Genomic DNA, 19,805 nt, shown 5'->3' on the forward strand with positions numbered 1-19,805 from the left:
AGTTCCTTATACCAATGAAATCTCTATCCTCTATTCCATTTTCTATATTATATTTATGTGGTTTTAAAAAAATCTCAAAGTAAAGCCATTAATTGAGATGACATTTTAAGAAAAATAGCAACCACTTAAATCACTTAACCTCAGCTGCCTTAGTTTCCTAATGTGCAAAAATGAGATAGTTACCTACCTCCCAGGGTTATTGTGAGGATTAAATAAGATTCTATGTATAAAGTGTTTTGAAAACCTTAAAGAACTATAAAAAGCTAGCTATTATTATCACCATCATTATCTGTAGTATCAATTATAGTAACAAAACATTATCCCTATAACCTAGAGTACATTGTCCCACAGTCACATACAGCATCAATGGGATGAGTAGGTTCCCAGAGTACTCCAGAAAGGACTCTCCTTGGAAATATAGATGGTCATACAACTCATGCTTTTGGCATTGTAGAAGTCCACTGTCATTTCCATGTATTCTCATGTATGTTGTCATTCTGCTCTGCTCGGGTGAATGAAACGTCTCTGCTTAGTTAATTTTTGAGTTACCTTGTACCTGACCTAAAGAAACCTTGCTACGAATATTTCTCATTATTTTGCCAATCCATGAAGGTCACATTGAATTCTAACATGTTCTTTGTGACAATGACTATCTCCCCATTGGTGTCACCTGCAAACTTAAATAATGTGCTATCTTTTTCCATCACCTTGGTTCCTAGGAAAAGGCTGACTAATACTGGGCTCAGGACCAATGGAACATGATTTTTATTCTTCCCATATTGATAAAGATAGATGTATATTTTAAAATATAATGATAGTGAAAATTAGTGATGTGAGAAAAAAGGAGGACACCAGGACAGCAAAGATGAACGCTGCAGTTAGCACTAAATGAAATGGCTTAGGATTCTGCTGCTGTTGATGCTTCAGGGAGTGGGGAAAGGTTAGAACCTAACCTCTAGATCAACCATGGACTTTAGAGTCTCTAAATCTTCCTATCTCGATTTCTGGAGATAGGGCTAGGGATATTTTTAAGTATATTTTGTCAGCTGGCAGAATTTTGAGAAAACATTTACAACATTATTCTTAGGAACTATCTGTTCACTTGTCACCTAGGGTAAATTATATTATATATAAGACAAATGGAGAAGGTTATTGACCACATTCATTTTATCACTGAGAAGTATACCTCCACTGAGAGATAAACTTTTAGTAGGTTAAAACTCACAGATTTGAACTAATTCAGAAAGTCCCATTTAAATTAGAGATTATTTAAAATGAAATGTAGTTTTGCTACTTTCATGTATATGCAATACAGTAATTAAGCATATGCAAACAGTTCATAGCAGAGGGCTTCAAAAACCCTGTTTTAAATAAAAAATAATGCAGAAGAAATGTGTCATAAGCACATTCATAGAATCATAGGATTTCAGACTCTTAAAGACCTCAGGCTTCATCTAGTCCAACCCATATGTGAGAATTCTCTTTACAATTAGAAACATGAATATTCTGATCATACCAGCTCATAAGAGCCAGTTGTAAATTTTTTATATGAGCATTTATAACTTGAAAATCAGTAAATCCTATAAATCAGGACTTGATTTACTGTTTTGTCTCTTGTCTAGACTTAAGAAATTGATGGAGAAAATGTTAATAATGTAGATTAAACTTTAAAATATATTATGTGTACATTTCCCCCAATACCCAAGAGCTGATTGTTAAATATTTAGCAGCATATTCCTGATTAGCAGCATCCATAAGAGGTTGCTTAATACACAGAAGTTCCTTCTACAATTTTAAAAAATAAATAGATATTTCTGAAGTATTTAAGGATTTATTTTCTCTATAAGGAAAATATTCACTCAAATAAATTTGAGCTTAAGCTCTGTGAGCACTACCACAACTTCCAAATTAGTATTAATGTAGTTTTACCTAACTGACAAGGTCAATTTTGTGGGTTAGAAAAGAGCCTAGTGAGGCTTGGATAAAACAAGGCTAATGAGATGCTATTAACATAAAGATTAGAGAATTAGGTAAAATGAAGATCTTCTGAAAGTAAGATCAAAAAGAATGAAAATGGCCTCAAAGAGAATTTTTTTTTCTTACTTACCAGATTCACGAGTCCGACCTCTCACCACTTCACTCCAAGGCCCTGCTCCAATGGCATTGAATGCCTGCATCTGTAACTCATATTCAGTCCATTCTTCCAGCTCTTCAATGGTGTATTCTCTCTCCAATCTGTCATGGATTACTTGTACCATTATTGAAGACTGAAGGTCAGTTCTCCAATATTTAATCCTATAGCCCACAGATTCAGGATTGCCATTATACTGTGAATCAGGGAGTGGCTGGAAATGAATAATGATAGAATGACGTTTTGAAATTTCCTAACTGTGATTCAGGTGACATTTTGTACCTATAAGACTAAAAATAACCCAGAGGAAAAAAATGACCTCATGATGTTGGGTCTGTGTTTTATTTGCCTTTATTGATCAAGGAAAATATTTTATTTAGTATAATTTTCCATTCTACTTTCTTCCTGATATTTTTCATTTGTTAATTAAATGAAACCATGTCATTAACTTCAGCTGAGCATAATTTCTTCTCATACATTTTGGCTTTATTTTGCAGGGGAATACTTTGATTAAATATCAAACTGGCTCTCATACAAATATTGAATATTGGTTCAATGTTGACCTAGCTTAAGGACTTACAGGTCCAGCATGTAACATCATTGGCTTTTCTCACTGAGGAATATCTTTTAGTTCCAAGAAAAGAGAATATCGATGATTAACAAGACAGTCTGCACAGGTCCAAGATCTAAGACTTAATGTAAAATGTAATATTTTTTGGTTTAATATTGAGATTCATATGGACTAGAAAAAAAAGCGTGACGAAAAACTTTTAAGCTTCTGATTCATTTTATATTCCCCATTGGCCTTAAGACTGCTTGTCTCTGCAGCCATCTCTTTGTAGTTCATAACTTACCACCCATCGGAGCCATAGACTGGTCTCACTTGCTGTTCGAACTGTTATACTTGCAGGGGCTACATCAGGTGGGGCCTGCAAAGTCTGGATGACACGAGATGATGGACTGAAAGGACTGGAGCCAACAATGTTTACTTGTCTCATCCTAAACCTAAAGAAGAATCATGATGTAAATGGAAAAAAGAACAAGGAGAGGAGTTCAGCAGATCCCCAAAGGCTCAAGATTACCCTTCTCATTTCCAGCATATACTTCATTTAACTTAGATCTTTTTTTCTAAGAAGCTTCAAAAGATAGGAAGTGAAGTAAAATCAAATAATTTCACATGCCCAAGTGATAGAAAATTGTATCTATTAGATATTCTGATACTTTTAATTGCAAATTATCATTGCTTGAGTCAAGATTCTTTTTTTTTTTTTTAAATAACTTTTTATTGACAGAACCCATGCCAGGGTAATTTTTTACAGCATTATCCCTTGCACTCATTGAGTCAAGATTCAGGGAAACACCAGATTTTTGTTCCAATGGCTATTTCATCTGGTATTAGGATTAGAAAGAGACTTTAGAGATCGCTCACTCCAACCCTACCTCATATTCATTCAATATCACTGTTATTTACAAAATACTATCTTTTAATGAAAAATTTCTTCTGAGTGATTAAGAACAATTTGTTTTTTTCTTGCTAATCTCCTGAAATTCTCAGTTCCAGCTCATCTCTATGTTTTTGTTCACAATTGAAAGGTATTATTATTTCAGTTAAAGAAACAATACATAGAAACATAAAAAATAACCCATATATATATGTATACATACATAAAAATGCCAGGACACTCAAAGACAAACTAAGTACTTAGAGTGAATATCAGAATATCAGATGTTTCAGACTATGAGGAAAAGGGTCTCGATATTTTCAGATATTTGGAATGACAGTAATAAAAGAACTCACACTTGTGCCACGCCTTAATTTTTACAAAATACTTGTCCTTCTAACAACCCTGTGAGGTAGACAGAACCAGCACTATTTCCCTTTTCAAGATGAAGCCCTGAGCTGTTAGGTGATCACACAACTAGTAAGACATAGCTGAGACTTTAGCTTTCAAATATTTGACTATAGGATTATACGCTTTGAGCTAGAAGGGACATCGGAGGACATCTAGCCCAATCTCCTCCTTTTACAGTTGAGGAAACAGAGGTTCAGTGACCCTGTAAATGTCAGAGGCGGCGTTTGTACTCAGGGTTCCCGAGTTTAAAGACTACCATTTTGACTTGACTGTGATCCCCAGTTATAATGATTTGATTTATGATAATGGTTAGGGGGAAAAAAAATTTCACCATTGGTACAAAACCATGACTGGTCTGTTCTGTTTCGGGGAAGAACATGCAAAAGAACACGGCATTTCATGACTTGTTCCTTTCAATATTAACAACATGCAAAGAAAATGATCTTGACAATTTCACCTCTTACTCCCTGTATTAGTAATTCTTATTTCTTTCTTCCCTGAGCTCACAAAATGTATCCGTTCTGGCAGAACAATGACATTATCAAACTCAACATCTGGTGATAACTGGAAAATTCATCTCCTTCAATGATCTTACGGGAAGTTATAACATCTCTAACGGCTTGTGATCATTCTCCCCTTTGTTAAGGCCAAGGATTTACTGCCAGGCTAAGTTTCAGGATCAAATACAAGTGACATATTGGTAAAAAGAGCCCCTTGGAAAGGCCTTTAATAGCTGCAAACAGAAGGATATTTATAGGTTAGCTTTTATTTGCACATTGTTCTTTGGTAGTTACAATTACCCATGGTTTTTGTGAGAAAAGAGCCACATCTCTGCCCCAAATTCTTGGTTTTCAATGCTGTAATAATAGAGAAGACATTTCTGTAGGGGATGTTGCTGATTATTAGATGGAAAGAACCTTCCAAATCTAGGATTAGGATATACTATCCTTTGACACAATATTTTGCCTACACTTTAAAGTCCGATTCACTATCGTTATGGCCTAGAACTTGGAATTCACGTGTATGTAAGTGAGTTTGGCTCTCTGCAGCCGCTTGCTCATGGGTGAACAAACTTTTTGCTTGTAGTTTATCACCTGTTGTGCTCACCTGTAATGCGTGTAGGGAGTGAGGTTTGGGATCTCCAACATCTGGGCATCGGGCTCATTTTCTTCTTCATAGAGACAGCTCCACTCCTCCTCATCACCTATTGCACCAATCTGTTTAGGAGAAGGAGGATGTCAAGTAGATTTAGCAAGTGCTACAGATTTCCAGTCTCCAGTCAGCGATAGTCACCTTAGCTTCCTGTTTGTGGACAAAGAGGCTAGTTCTATTCCTCCTGAGTCTGGACCTCTCTCTCTCAGGACTGTGTCTCATAAAACAGAGGTACCACATTTTGTTGGATGAGAGATCATCACAATATGTTCGAATCAACTTCTATGCTCCTGTCCCAGCCATGCTATCTCCTGAATGGCCAGGGTATTCCTATGAGGACTGACATATAGGAGGCAGAAGGCATGCAAGGAGAGACTATCAGGTCAAACAAATAGTGTTGAGCTGAGAACAATCCAGGGTCCAGTGCTGTTTAACATTTCATAAATGACTTAAATGATGGAATAGAAAACATGCTCATTAAGTTTGCAGATGGAACCAAATTTGGCAGGTAGCCAGCACTTTGGAAAACAACAATAGAATTGAAAATGACCTTGGTAAACAGAAGAAGTGGTCAGAAACAAGAGAGAATGAAGTTCAACAAAGACAAGTATAGGATAGTGCACTCAGTGGGTAAAAAACAAAAGCAGAAACAGACTACCAAATAAAAAGAAATCTGGCAGAAAAAGATCTGGGTGTCGGAGTGGATAATAAACTGCAGATGAATCATTCATGTAGTATTGTTCTTTTAAAAAGCAAGCACAATAGGCAAATGCTGAGACAGAAATTAGAAAAAAAATAAAGAAAGAACTAAGAGGATTCTCCCATTATCCTCAGTAGTTTTTGGATTCTCTTTGAGGGAATATGAAAAATAACCAAAGATTTAAAGAAGAGACAGAAACATGATTAAGGGGTTAGACAATAAACCCTTTGGGAAAGGTCAAAGTCACCGAGGCTATTCTGAAGAAGGTAAAGCTGAGCAATGCCCAAAGTAGTCTTTGGCAGAGAGAGCAGATAGAAGGTGGTGGCAATGAAAGAATTCTAGTGAAGGGGAATTCAAAAGCAGTTGGTAGTGCTGCTGGCAGTACATAAAAGCACAGAGGCCTTTGCAGAACAACTAAGTTCTGTAAATTGAGAAAATTCTGTCAAGATCAACATCTAGTATGTAAGTCTCCTGGCCCAGCTTTTTTGCAGCTATCCTTGGATATAGCATATGATCCTCTTTATTCACCTGCCCACCTGCATGTTACTAGCTTTAGATAGCTCTATTGTGGGACATGCAGGCAGCTCACCCGGGAGCTACAGAAAAAGCAGCTGGCCTGCTTGAAACTTTCTGCAGAAGGCAGAGCAGCTTCAGTCCACAATGCATGGGAAGCAGCATGGGCAGGTTAAGGCACCGGATTCAGAGACAAGAGTACCTGGTTTCAAATTCCATTTCAGACATTGACTAGCTGTGTGACTCTGGGCAAGTCACTCTCTGAACCATAATTTCCTAATTTGTAAAATTAAGAAGTTGGATTCAATGATCAATATGGCCTCTTCTATCTTTAATTCTATAATCCTATGAATAAGAACTAGAAATGACTGGTTGTTATTAGATATTATACACAAATAGACCTCATTCCACATGTGGTTAGATTAATAATAAAGGACATATGAAGAAAGATGTTATATGTATCCACTGAAAGAACTAAGAAATAGAAGTATGCACAGAATAATTTTACATATATATATATATATATATATACCTATTTGTGTCTAATGGTGGTCATTTCTAGGGCAGGAAGAAGAGAAGAAAAAAAGAAATAAAAAATGATAATTATATATTTAATAGGAATAGCAAATAGTACATAATAGATTTGCAAACATCTTTTTTTTATTATACTTCATTAAAGAAATGCCTATTTTATTCCACAAATTAAAAATAAAATAAATTTAAAAATAATACTCTTTCTGCACTATGCTTTGATTCCAAAGCATTTATTCAGCTTTAGGCTGAAAGAGAGGGTGGTGTAAGAGCTTTCCCAAAATGGATACAACAGAACAGATTCAGCACATCACAAAGGTGATTCATTCAAGGAACCAAAAGGTCTGGAAAACATAAGAACTTAACAAGGAGTTTAGAACAAAATTCTTGTCCACACCAATACAGAACATCATTCCATATGTTCCTTTCCATTGATCTACATTTCTCACGAAACTTGATGTATCTAGTAACTTCTTTTTTTCCTTCCTTCCTTCCTTCCTTCCTTCCTTCCTTCCTTCCTTCCTTCCTTCCTTCCTTCCTTCCTTCCTTCCTTCCTTCTTTCCTTCCTCATCATTTTTCCCTTCTCTCCCTCTCTCCCTCCCTCCACTCTTCCTTCCTTCTTTCCAACACTGAAATCACCCAGAGTGAAATTATCACTGAATCTTAAATTTGGAACTAAAAGGAACCTCAGGGGCTATCCAATCCAAAACCTCGTCAATTTTACCATAAAGGAAACTGAGATATAGGTAACATAAATTAAGCATCAGAGGAGGGATTTATTTCTAAATATTCTGAATCCAGATATAAAGATCTTTCCATTGTATCATACTGTCTCTTTTTAAAGTAGACTTTATCTGCTTTTACACTTAATTCATTTAATAACATGTTACAGTTATTTAGAAAAGACAAACAGTCATTGAGGGGTTGCTATCTACAATACTGGAAGGAACACTGCCATCAATGAAATCACAGTTCTATTCACATATTTGAGTGTAAAAATGTTTCATTGCTCCTTACTCAAAGAAATATGACATTGTTCATATCTATGTATTTATTGGGTGTTTTTAATCCTTAGAACAACAATCTAAGAAGTAAATACTCCAAGTCTAATAATCCCCATAACCTTCATTTTACAGGTGAGGAAACTCAGGTTCATAAAAGTTACTTAAATAGCCAATAATTGTCTGAGCCAAGATATGAACATTAGCATTTTCTATCTTCCTGAGTTTGGCATTTTTCCCTTGCACTATGTGGCTTTAAGTAGGATGAACTTATAGAATGTCATGAATTCTGGCAGGATGAGGAAATTTAACATAGTAGAAAGTGCAATGATTTTTAAGTGAAGGGGTTTGGCTTTTGGTTACAACCCTGCCCCACCTAACTGACTTTGAGTTTGTTCTTTGGCTCCTTGAGTGTCAGTTTCCTCAAGTTAAACTAAATGATCTCTAAAGTTCCTTTGAGTTCTCTTATTAAGTATTCTGTGATTGCCTATCCTACCTTTCCTCCTACTTAGAGTTATAGTTTTTAATGTGTTAGACATCTGCCTTTTTCATCTATCTCTATTCACTTTAACACCTCTAACTTTATAGTCATAGTCATTCTTGTAGTTGTGTTGGGGTTTTTAAAAAAAATCTTCCCATTATTTGAACTTACTGACCTGTTTTTAGACATCTTTACCATGTGGTATCTGTTATCTCTTGAGTAGGTTGTTTGGCCACATAAAGCTTAGCAATAACAGTTCATCTCAGTGTTAGTTGAGACACTGTCATCCTGTAACCAGCTGTCAGATAATGATCAGTGATGTATCTATGTTTATCCTTCTGTTCCTAACCTGATGGTTTGTGTATTTTACTGAGGATTCCTGTCTTCACAAGGGGTGGTTAACACATCAAAATGATGTTTGATGAGCTTGCCAAAGTGCTGATTCTTATCAGGGCAAATTGCTATACCTAGCAAGCAACATTCCCAGTCCTGTAATATAGAATCCTTAGCAGGCTGCACCAACAGTTTGAATGCCAGGCACAGAAGGATGACCTAGAACTTCTAAATTTCATGTTCAAGTGTTGCTGTATAAGTTATGAAGTCTATAAAGGCAAAATTCTGTGAATGAGGGACATCCTACATGATGACTGAAAGGAGATTTAAACTTGAAATCTGTCTCTGACTCTCATTAGCTATGGGATGAAGGAAAAGTAAGTTAACATTTCTGAGTTTCATTTTCCTTATCTTTAATATGTCAATCAGTTTTTAAGCATTTATTAAGCACTTACTTCTGTATCAGGCTAAGTGTTGGGGGATAAAGAAAAATGCTAAAAGCAGTCCACACCTTCAAGGAGGACTCATAATCTAACGGAAGAGTTGCTATTCACCCTTTTTTTCTTAGTAGTATCTGACTTTGTAATCCCAATTGGAGCTTTTTCTTCTCAAAAATTTTTTTTTCTTCTCAAAAATCACTCTTTATGGAGTGGTTACCTTATCCAGTTCATTTTACAGGTGAGTAAACAGAATTAAGTGACTCGCTCAGAGTCACATAACTAGTAAATATCTGAGGCTGGATTTCTGGGTTTGAATTCTTGAAGATGAGTCTTCATGGAGTTGATTGAGTAGGGGGAGGGTGACATGATCAGACCTATGTTTTAGAAAAATCACTTAAGTATCTGAATGGAAGATGGATTTTTCAGCAGGGGTCCTCAAACTTTTTAAATAAGGGGCCTGTTCACTGTCCCTCAGACTGTTGGAGGGCGGGACTATAGTAAAAACAAAAACTTTGTTTTGTGGGCCTTTAAATAAAGAAACTTCATAGCCCTGGGTGAGGAGGATAAACGTCCTCAGCTGCAGCATCTGGCCCACGGGCCGTAGTTTGAGGACCACTGGTAGAGAGTGAAAAGAAACCTGAGACAAGCAGATCCACCAGCAATCTATTGAAATAGTACTGGTGTGAAGTGAAAGACGGGGGTACATTCAAGAGATGTTACACAAGTAAAATCAACAAGGTCTTGACAACATATTGGATATAGGCAGTGTAGTGAGGAATCTGGGATGATTCCTAGAATGTATGCCTGCCTACGGGATTGAGAGAATGGAGAAGTTAGGCATGGGGGAAATACATAAAGGGAAAGATAATGAGTTTAGTTGGGTACATCACTAGGTAGATTAATACTTGCACCATCTCTCTATCTCACAAATTTATTCTATGGAAAATGCTTCTAAAATTATTAATATTTTTTCACTTTAAGTAAAATTAATTTCCAAATATACCATACTTCCTAGAAAGTTATCCTTTATGACATAGGATTTTTAAAATTAAAAGGAAAAAAATCATTTCAACAAAACTTAACCACCACATCAAGCAAATCTGAGAGTATATGCAATATTTCATACCCATAGTCCCCCACTTCTACAAAGAATAAAATGGAAAAGATGCATTTTCTCCTCTTTTCCTTAGGATAGAGTTTAACACATTTTCTGGCACATTGTGGTTATTGAGTTCATTTAGTAGTACATGATGACTCTTTGTTACTCTGAACACATAGGATGTCAATACTATCCATGAAATTTTCTTCAAAAAATACTGGATTTCTTGCTCCAGTGGATTTAGGCAAACAGAGTTAAGTGACCTGACCTGGGCCATACAGTTATAAGAGAGGCCGCATTTGAACTTAGTTCTTCCATATTCCAGGTCCAGCACTCTGTTCGCTATACCACCCAAGGACTTAAGAGAGAGTCCTTTTATAACCTTGAACTGTTATATATGTCTTCCAATATTCCAGTATTACTGTGATCTCATAGAAATGGATATTATCTTCAACTGATTCAGATAGCAATCCTTTTAGATCTGTCTATACTATGAAATTTTGGCTCATGTCTTCCCAATGGCTTGCTACAAGATATGCATCCACCCAACATGCTGGGCATCTTATAATGAGGTGCAAGCTTGGTTATATCAATGTGAATTAGCATTATTATTGATGGTTATGAAGGCTGATGTATATAACTCAATGAAAAAGAGGTTTAAATATTTCCAGGCAGTTTAGGAAAGTTTGTACTCAAGCTAATAATGCTTTAGCTCTTTTGAGGATAAATAAATGATCCATAATTTCTAGGCCAGTTGATCTAGAACCTTTCACTTAGCATATCATTCAATTTTTAAATATTAAAAAGACATTGAAAGTGCAATCAGAATGATAAATAATACTTTACAGTCTTAACTGCTTGGAAATGGTCACATTTCAGTTTGCCTCTGGCAAACCACTATCTGATTACCTTGATTATTACCTTATTGTTGTACTCCCTCCCATTGTTAACGTGTGTGTGTGTGTATGCCTTTATAGATGCATAAAAAATTTCATATATTATCAAAATTCTTTTTTGCAGAAGTTTTACTCTAGATAACTTTGAAAGTAAATTGCCTTGATTTCAGAAAGGCTTGGAGAGACTTACATGAACTGATGCTAAGTAAAATAAACAGAACCAAGAGAACATTGTACATAGCAATAAGACTATGTGATGATCAATTCTGATGGACGTGGCTGTTTTCAACAGTGAGGTGATTCAGGCCAGTTCTAATGGTCTTGTGATGGAGAGAGTCACCTGCATTCAGAGAGAGAACTGTGGGGGCTGAGTGAGGATCACAACATAGTATTTGCATCTTTTTTTATTTTCATTTGCTTGCATTTTGTTTTCTTTCTCATTTTTTCTTTTTTGATCTGATTTTTCTTGTGCAGCATGATAAATGTGGAATTATGTGTATAGAAGAATTGTACATGTTTAAAATATACTAGATTACTTGCTGTGTAAGGGAAGGGAGGGAGAAAAAAAATTGAAACACAAGGCTTGCAAAGGTGAATGTTGAAACTATCTATGCATGTGTTTTGAAAATAAAAAGCTAAAAGAAAGTAAATTCCTTCCCTTTTCCTTTCTGACCTAGAGCTCTGCCCCATTCTTTTTGAGTTCTCTTGTCTAATCTCCTCCATAAGCACACATATATAGGTTCACACACACACACACACACACACACACACACACACACACACTAGCTTAAACAAAAAATAAACAAGCTTGACAAGTGACTCCAGCCCTCGTGATACCACTCTTTTCAGCCCTCTTATGCCCTTTTTCATGGCACTGTCCCTGTGGGCATTAATTCCATCTGCCCAGCTGCTGCACAACTCCCGTGAGCATTAATCTGACAGCCTCATTGCTCCCTGGCCCCTGTGGACATACATCTGCCTGTTCCCATCACTCAGAGGGGCTGAATGTGCTCTTGTCCACATGCAGCACTGCAGGTTGAAGAAGCACAGCCAAGTAACTCAGCAAGGCAGGTCTCTGGAATTAATGCCAGCAGGGTCAGTGGAGGAAATTGGAGACACTTTATGTTTTCCAGCTTTTTAGTAGTTATCCACCGGCCATGACCAAGAAAAGTGGAGCAGATCTATCAAGACTTCAGATGACTCCAGCAGAGAAAAGAGGCCAAAAAGAAGCTTGCTTTGGCTGTGGAAGAGCAAGAGATTGCGAAAGATAAGAGAATCCCAGATAGGTAACTGGGCATGAGAAGCTTTCAGAGAAAGGCAGTGGAGCTCAAGACCAGAGCAATGAAAGGATTTGCTCCCTAGGGACATAACTGGACCCTATATTTTGACTAATTCTCTCTGAGAACAAGGTATACCTGCAATGCCATTAGTAAAAAAAATAGGAGAACCTACCATTCTGTTATTTGTTGAAAGCTCAATAGAACAAAGAATCTCTATTTGTCATTTTAGAAGGGCAAAATACAAAACAGACCTTGTAAGAAAAGCTGCCTCTCCTAAGGAGGGAGGCCTCCTCTGCGGAAAGGCTGTTTCTTTTGTTTATCAAAGAATCAATGTCTACATCAGGCATTTCCAACACTGATGGTGGGGAAGAAGAAAAAGGGACCAGGGGGAAGAACAGTCTGAACAGTCCCCTTCTGAACAGTCTATTTAGAGGCCTGAATTTAAATGGGCACTACCTATATGTGTGGGTATTGTTTATTTTTTTAAATGCCTTATCGATGCTTGTATGATGATGATAATAATAATAATAAAAAGAAGAAGAAACCCTGATACAGGGTTTACTCCATGCCAGACTCTGTGCTAATCACTTTATGATTATTATCTCATTTGATCCTGACAGCAAGCCTGTAAGGTAGCTGCTATTATTCTTATTTTATAAGGGAGTTCTCCAGGGTCACAGAGTTAGAAAGACTCTGAAGCTGTATTTGAACTCGGGTTTTCTTGACTCTAAGCCCAGCATTTTATCCACTGAGTCCTCTCAATACCCCAGTAAATGTTACTTTCTAATAACTCCATCTTTTCATCCTTTCAATAACATTCAATAGCTCTTTTGGAACAGAGTTCAGAGTTCAGTAAAACAAATGAACATATAGGTGATGTCTGAAAATGAATGCCTCTCTCTGTACCTATAGTCTCTTATTTCCTCAATAGGAAATACATATATCTTTTAAATGATTTTATCTGAGGTTCTGAGGAGCTTGGATCTTTTGGCCATGTTCCATTATAGTGCATAGCTCTTTATTCTGTGATTAGCTGAAACAGGACAAAATCGAAACACCCATAGACAAATTCTAAAACTGGATCATTTTAAATATAATGATCAAATGATTGTACCAAGAGTAATTTTGCTTTTAGAATTCCAGGAAAGGAATTCAAAATTTTACATAAAGCAGAAATTGGAAAAAAAATAAACAAGTTTTGACTTTTTTCTCAGTCGTAAAGATATTCTTTAGTAAATGCTTACTTTCTTAGAGTCTAAAATCAGATTCAAATGACAGCATGCTAAAATGTTATAGTAGGTACAGCATTTTAGTAGATAATGGTCTGTCTACTAATAATCCATAGGCCAGGCAAGGAAGGTGGAAGCTTTCCCCACTCCCATCTCTCATAGGGAGGTTGAATTATGGTGGCTTTTTTTTTTTTCTCCTTTAAATTTTAGAACACATAAGAGCCCTTTAAAATTCCGATCATAAGAGCAAAAACTCTGCATTTCAAATGCCACCTACCAGTAGGAAGGTCATTAGGACCCATTATAGACCATACCATCCAGTCACTAAAGCAACAGGAATTGGTGAGCAAGTGACATTCACTTAGGCAGGGGAGGCTTCCAACTCCCTGTGTCTAAGAAAAGCATCTATTTGGTACCTGCTGGCTATAAAGCTGGGGTCATTTAGAAACTTTTACTTGGTAAATAACTATTCCAGATCCCACAAGGGCAGCAGGAGATTTCCCTAAAGTGACAGTTTCCCATTCAAAACAAAGCTTTTTTTTTTTTTTTTTTTTTTAAGAGATAGTCCTGAGCATGTCTGGCACTCAAGAGAGAGTAAAAGAGGAGAAGAGAAGGCCTACCTCTCCAATCAGCTGTGCAATGGGTGGCCACTAGTAGACAGTCATTGCCAGGCAGTATACATTACTTCCCCAGGGACCTCCAGAATGCCAAGAAAGGTGATAATAAGGAGGATAGAAAAATCATGGAAAAGTATAGTTCCATCAAAAATCTATCCTTTCATCCAGAACTTCTTTAAAAAAAAAAAAAAAAAGGGCAAGAGACTCCAAAACCTCATTCCATGGAAATCCGCCAACCCAGCAGCACCCTGCTTATCCAAAATCCTGGTGTCAGCAGGAAAAGTTGCAAAGAAAGCAACTTCCCCAAATACTGAGTCCCCTTTTATTCTGAGTGGCTTTCCCCTGTGCATAAGCCAAATGAAGCTTCCCCAAATGAAGATCACTGGAGGGCACAGAGGATGTGTGAACAGATTGGGAACTTGTATAGAGAGAGATATATCTCCAGCAGAACTGCAGCCCAGCTAGGACAGTACACTGAACTGCATAGCTCTTCTGACAGGCTGGCCATAGCCCTCAGGCGGGTTCAGGGAACAAAATATATGTGAGCAGCTGTGAACCAGACTGAATTTTTAAAAGGACACTACTAAGTATTTCATTGATCTCGCCTTACTAGGAGAATTCAACTTCAAAACCTGAATCATATTCTCTCTCTCTTTCTCTCACAATGAGTTAGAAAGAAGGTGCTGACCTGTGCTGAGGGACTTTCCTCATCTAGGAGTCCCCTAAACTTAATGGGATCACAGGTCCATCTTATTCTTATCCCAATTTGTAAACTCATTGACATGCAGAAGTCTTCTTGACTTCAAGGTTACTGTTCAATCTATTCCCCCTAGAAAAGCTTCAACTAACAAGAGAATTAGGATGAAATATAATTCAACACAAAGGCGTACTCTCCCACAAAAGAAAAAGGTTTTGTTGTTGAAATCATGTTTGTCGTTTGTGTTTTATATAGACACAGGCTTATACTTCTTAAAACAGTCTTTAGTGAATAGTTCCTCCTCAGGGCCACCTCAGGTGTCAATCTCACAGTAGGATTTTCTCTTCATGTCATATTTTTAAGTCATATATTGGAGCCCAAAGGGATCTGAGAGTAATGAACAATGAGGCTACCTCAAATCATTAATCTCCTACAATTTTTTTAGACTAGTCCAGAAATAAAGGAGTGAAGTCATTGGAAAGGTGTTATTATGGACAATCTAGCAAACAATCAACATTTTGAAATATCTAAGTATGTATTTCATTCCTATCTATCACCATAGTACCCAAATGCTCTGGCAGAGACATTATACCAGAACAAAAGATGAAGCTGCTTTTGCCCAGATGACCACATTATTATTGGAAGAGCCATTAGAGCCGATGACAGCTCTCCTCTTATATAGCAGACTATTCAAAAATAATGTCTCTTTTTCTATTATAAAAAAGAAATTCAGCCATAAAGTCTAGTTTTATTACAATGGAAATGCTGACAGACACTTATCAACAGGGCCACAAATGGCACTAATGTGCAACAGTAATGAAGAGAGGGAGCAATATAATTAGCTGAAAATTCTTAACTTTAGATATGAAAATATGGGTTAAAAAATACTTGCTTCATAAACCTGGAAGCAGGATGGAAAGGATTATTGTGTGGATTTTAGTCTCCTGGGATAAAATCAATCAATAATTAATTGACAAATATTAAGGAAGCATCTACTCTCTATTAGTCACTGGGGATACAAAGATAAAAATAAAATCACTCCTGCTTTCAAGGAGCTTATTTCAATTGTGATATGACAGGAGGATGAACTGGCTAATTGGAAATTATTAAATTTGTGATTTTAAAAAGTTCTGGAAAGTTAAAGTTGTAGGCTCATTTCAAAGGACATGACATTAAATATGGTTGTTTCTGTGTCTAAGGTATCTCTAGGCATGTAGTTAGTTATCTATATTTAAATCTATGTATTTAAATATCTTTGGGGAGATGGACTCAGTTAATTAGATTGTATCATTGCCCTTCTTATTTTTCAGTACTCACTCCCAACTTAAGCTACCCTCTACCCACTGACAAATACATGTTATGGTTTTACATGTTTGTTGTTGCATACCTCTGATAAGAGAGGCAATTTAGTATAGTGCAAAGCACTCTGGCTCTGAAGTCAAGGACCTGGTTTCAAATTTGGTTTCAGCCCCTTAATGTGTAATCTAGAATAAGTTTTTCAATCTCCTCTGCACCTTAGTTTTCACATCTGAAAATGAAGAAGTTGTATTAGATGACTTCTAAAGTCATCTTTAGCCTTAAATCTATAATAGTCCCATAGTAACACTATGGCTGAAGAAATAAAATTAAGTCTTGTCCCAAGAGGTGTAGGGGATATAGTATATTACTGATTATGCAGGAGAAACACAAAAGGATATCATCAAAGGGATATACATACATGCGTAGATATACACTAGAAAGACAGGTCAGTCAGTCAAGTCTTAAGACGAAGGGAAAATGGATGGGCAGCCTATATGCTCGAAGGGAATTCGCACAAGGACATGAGATCAAGACAAGTCCTCATAGCCACTGTAAGAAATTGTTCTTATCTGCCTGTGAACTAATGATAATTCTTATGATCACAGAATCATAGGGCTTCAAGTTTACATTATTATTTTTGTGTTTTTAAAAATAATTTTTAATATAAATATGAAATGCCATTTAAAGAGAGAAAATTGAGGATGCCTGAACCAGACATTTTTTTTTAGTTCAACAAAATTAAGTATCTACTATGTGACAAGTACTCAAGGATACAAAAAGAATAAAAAGATAGTTCCTGCCCCCCAGGAATTTACAATTTAATGCTGGAGAAAACATACAAATAAATAAATACAAAGCAAGTTATACAGAATAAATATGAAATCATTAACAAAGGAAAGGCACTAAAATTAAGAAGGATTAGGTAAGGTTTCTTGTAGGAGGTGAGATTTTAGTTGGGACATAAAGGAAGCCAAGGAGGTCTGTAGTTAGAATGGAGAAGGGAGAGCATTCCACACAGATAGCTAGAGGGAGCTGTTAATAGCCAGGAGAGCAGGTCACTGGATCAAAGAGTATGTGTTAGAGAATACAGTGTAAGAGAATTGGAAAGGTAAAACAGGGATGGGTTATAAAGGACTTTGAAAGCCAAGAGTTTTCTGTATTTGATTTTTAAGGCAATAGGGAACCACTGGAGCTTTTGAATAGGATGGGTGATATGATGAGATCTGTGCTTTAAGAAAATCCCTTTATTGACTGAATGGACAGTAGAATGAAGTGGGGAAAGACTCTAGACAGGAAGACCCACTAGCAGGGCACTGCAATAATCAAGGCATGAGATGACAAGCACCTGCACAAGAGTGGTGGCAGGGTCAGAAGAGAGATGCTGGAAAATCTATAGGCCTTGGCAACAGCTTGGATATGGCAGGGAGAGATAGTGAGGAATCTGGGAAGGCTCCTAGTTGGGAGCCTGGGGCCCTGGGAGGATGATCTTATCCTCTCCAGGAACAGGCAAGGTGTATGTTTGGTGTGGTGGTTAGGGAAAAGATAATGGATTTCATTTTGAACATATTAAGTTTGATACTACCTTTTAAATTGAGTGAATACCAAATATAGCAATGCTAGGGATTCTCAATGTGTCCTAGAAAAATGATGTCTAATTAATGGCTTATCTCGATATTTCAATATCAATCTCACACTTCTCCCCTTCATATGCTTTCTACATTCTAGCCACACTAGACTAATTTCTGCCCTATAAATTCCAGCTCTTCCTTCTCTCACATTTCCTTGCCCTTGCTCAAATCTCCTTTAACTGGAATGGATCTGCCTTTCCCCAATTGCACTTGCCGACATCTCTTCCTCTCTTCAAGAACTAATTCAGATGTCATCTTCTCCATGAAGCCTTTCTGTTTTTCCCCCAGAAAGAAAGGCACTCAATCATAAATAGCTCAAAATCTAGCTTTAGGACCATTTTTTTGCACTTTTCACATTGAACCTAGTATTCTGGTCAAAGGTGATGACCTCTGATCTCCCTTATTAGGTTGCAAGTTCCTTGAATTCTAGAGCGTTATCTTATTTCATCTTTGTAGTCCTAGTGCCTTGCACATAGTTGTAGACAAATATAAGTTTGTTGGATTTGATAGACAATCTATCTCTCCCTTTGTTAGGAACAATCATTCATTCCCATTGTAACTTGAAGAAAGTATCAGTGAAAGAACATAAGAAGGAAAATATAAAAAAGTTTAGGGGATATTTATCTCAGTTTATTTGTATATTGTCATTTGCAGGTGTTTACCAATAAAAATCCAGTGAAAATTAAAAATGTAATGATTTAAAAAAAAAAAAAAAGAGTCCATATAAAAATAGCAGAAGGAATATATACAATCAGAACCTGAATGGAGAATATTATGATACTTAGTATATTCATTTGACTCTGATTTTCTGGCACTTAAGACAAAAAGGAGAGACATTTGGTTGCATAGTTTTCATAATCTGGCTAGCAGGATGTCTGCAGAGACAAAGTATTTCCCTAAGATTAATTTCAAGCAGAAATTGTGAGAGTCCTTGAAGAAAAGACATGTTAGGGAAACATAATATCCTCTATATACAATTATAGATCCTAACATGGTATTGAACATGTATACTAGATAGCTGAGAACCAACACAAAAATCTTAGATCTTCAGTTAACAATATAAGGTCCAAGAGAATACTAGATTCAGAATCACAGGTCTTGCATTAAAGTCTTGATAGCTCTCACCCACAAAGTGAGGAGATTTGGACAGGATTGCCTCTGAAGCGGTTTCAGTGCAGAATCTGTGATCCCAGTGTGATTATTCTCACCATCAGGGGGAGAGACTAGATGAATTCTGAGGTCCTCTCCAGCTCTAAATCTAAGCTCCTGTGATTTCTACATAAAGTTCATGAGAGTAGTCAAAGTTACGTTAAGTCTTTGGCTTCATGTAAGAATGTATAAGCCAAACAGAAGGCTCTCAGAGTATCTTGAGCTTATGAAAATAACTTACACATGGCTTTCTCACAGTGACCATTCTGAGTGCTCCATTTCCTTTATTCCTTAGATACAGAGAGAACAGCATTAACTAGATATGAGGGTTATTTTTACTAGCACTTTAATTCTCAAAAACAGTTCCTTTGAAGAAAATGGCTTCTCCCATTAGGCAGAAATAAGCATTAAATGGTGTAGGCCTTTTTTTGTTTTGTTTTTGTTTGTACATTTTTAGAACGTTTTACAAGTACCCAAAACATTATCACTAACATCTTCATTAGAGAAAATCCTTTTCAGAGTTGTTTCTACTGAAGGTTGAAGCTATTCTAGCTATTATAACATAGCAAATGGTTGTAAGCTGCAGGGGTTTGCCAAGGTACTGAAGCAGGCAACTATAAATGGCAAATGAAAATGTCTAATAGTTGAGTCTAATCTTTTAGCTATACAAATGTGGAAGAAGGCATTTTGTTTACTAAAGAGCCAAAGGTTATTAATTTAGAAGGGCATCAGTGAACAATAAAATATGTCTTTCAAAAATATTCTCTTCCTCTTAC

General features: G+C 36.6%; 1 protein-coding gene across 1 annotated transcript in view; it reads right to left on the reverse strand.

Moving 5' to 3' along the window:
* Positions 1-19,805, reverse strand: part of SDK1 (sidekick cell adhesion molecule 1) — a 400,458-nt gene that overhangs the window by 217,014 nt on the left and 163,639 nt on the right. The window contains exons 18-20 of the mRNA XM_052000079.1: positions 5,092-5,201; positions 2,986-3,136; positions 2,108-2,345 (exon numbers count right to left, since the gene is read on the reverse strand). Of these exons, the coding sequence (XP_051856039.1) occupies positions 2,108-2,345; positions 2,986-3,136; positions 5,092-5,201 (499 nt within the window). The remainder of the gene's footprint in view (positions 1-2,107; positions 2,346-2,985; positions 3,137-5,091; positions 5,202-19,805) is intronic.

The sequence above is a fragment of the Antechinus flavipes genome, chromosome 1 (assembly GCF_016432865.1).
Source record: "Antechinus flavipes isolate AdamAnt ecotype Samford, QLD, Australia chromosome 1, AdamAnt_v2, whole genome shotgun sequence".
NCBI classification, from domain to species: Eukaryota; Metazoa; Chordata; class Mammalia; order Dasyuromorphia; family Dasyuridae; genus Antechinus; species Antechinus flavipes.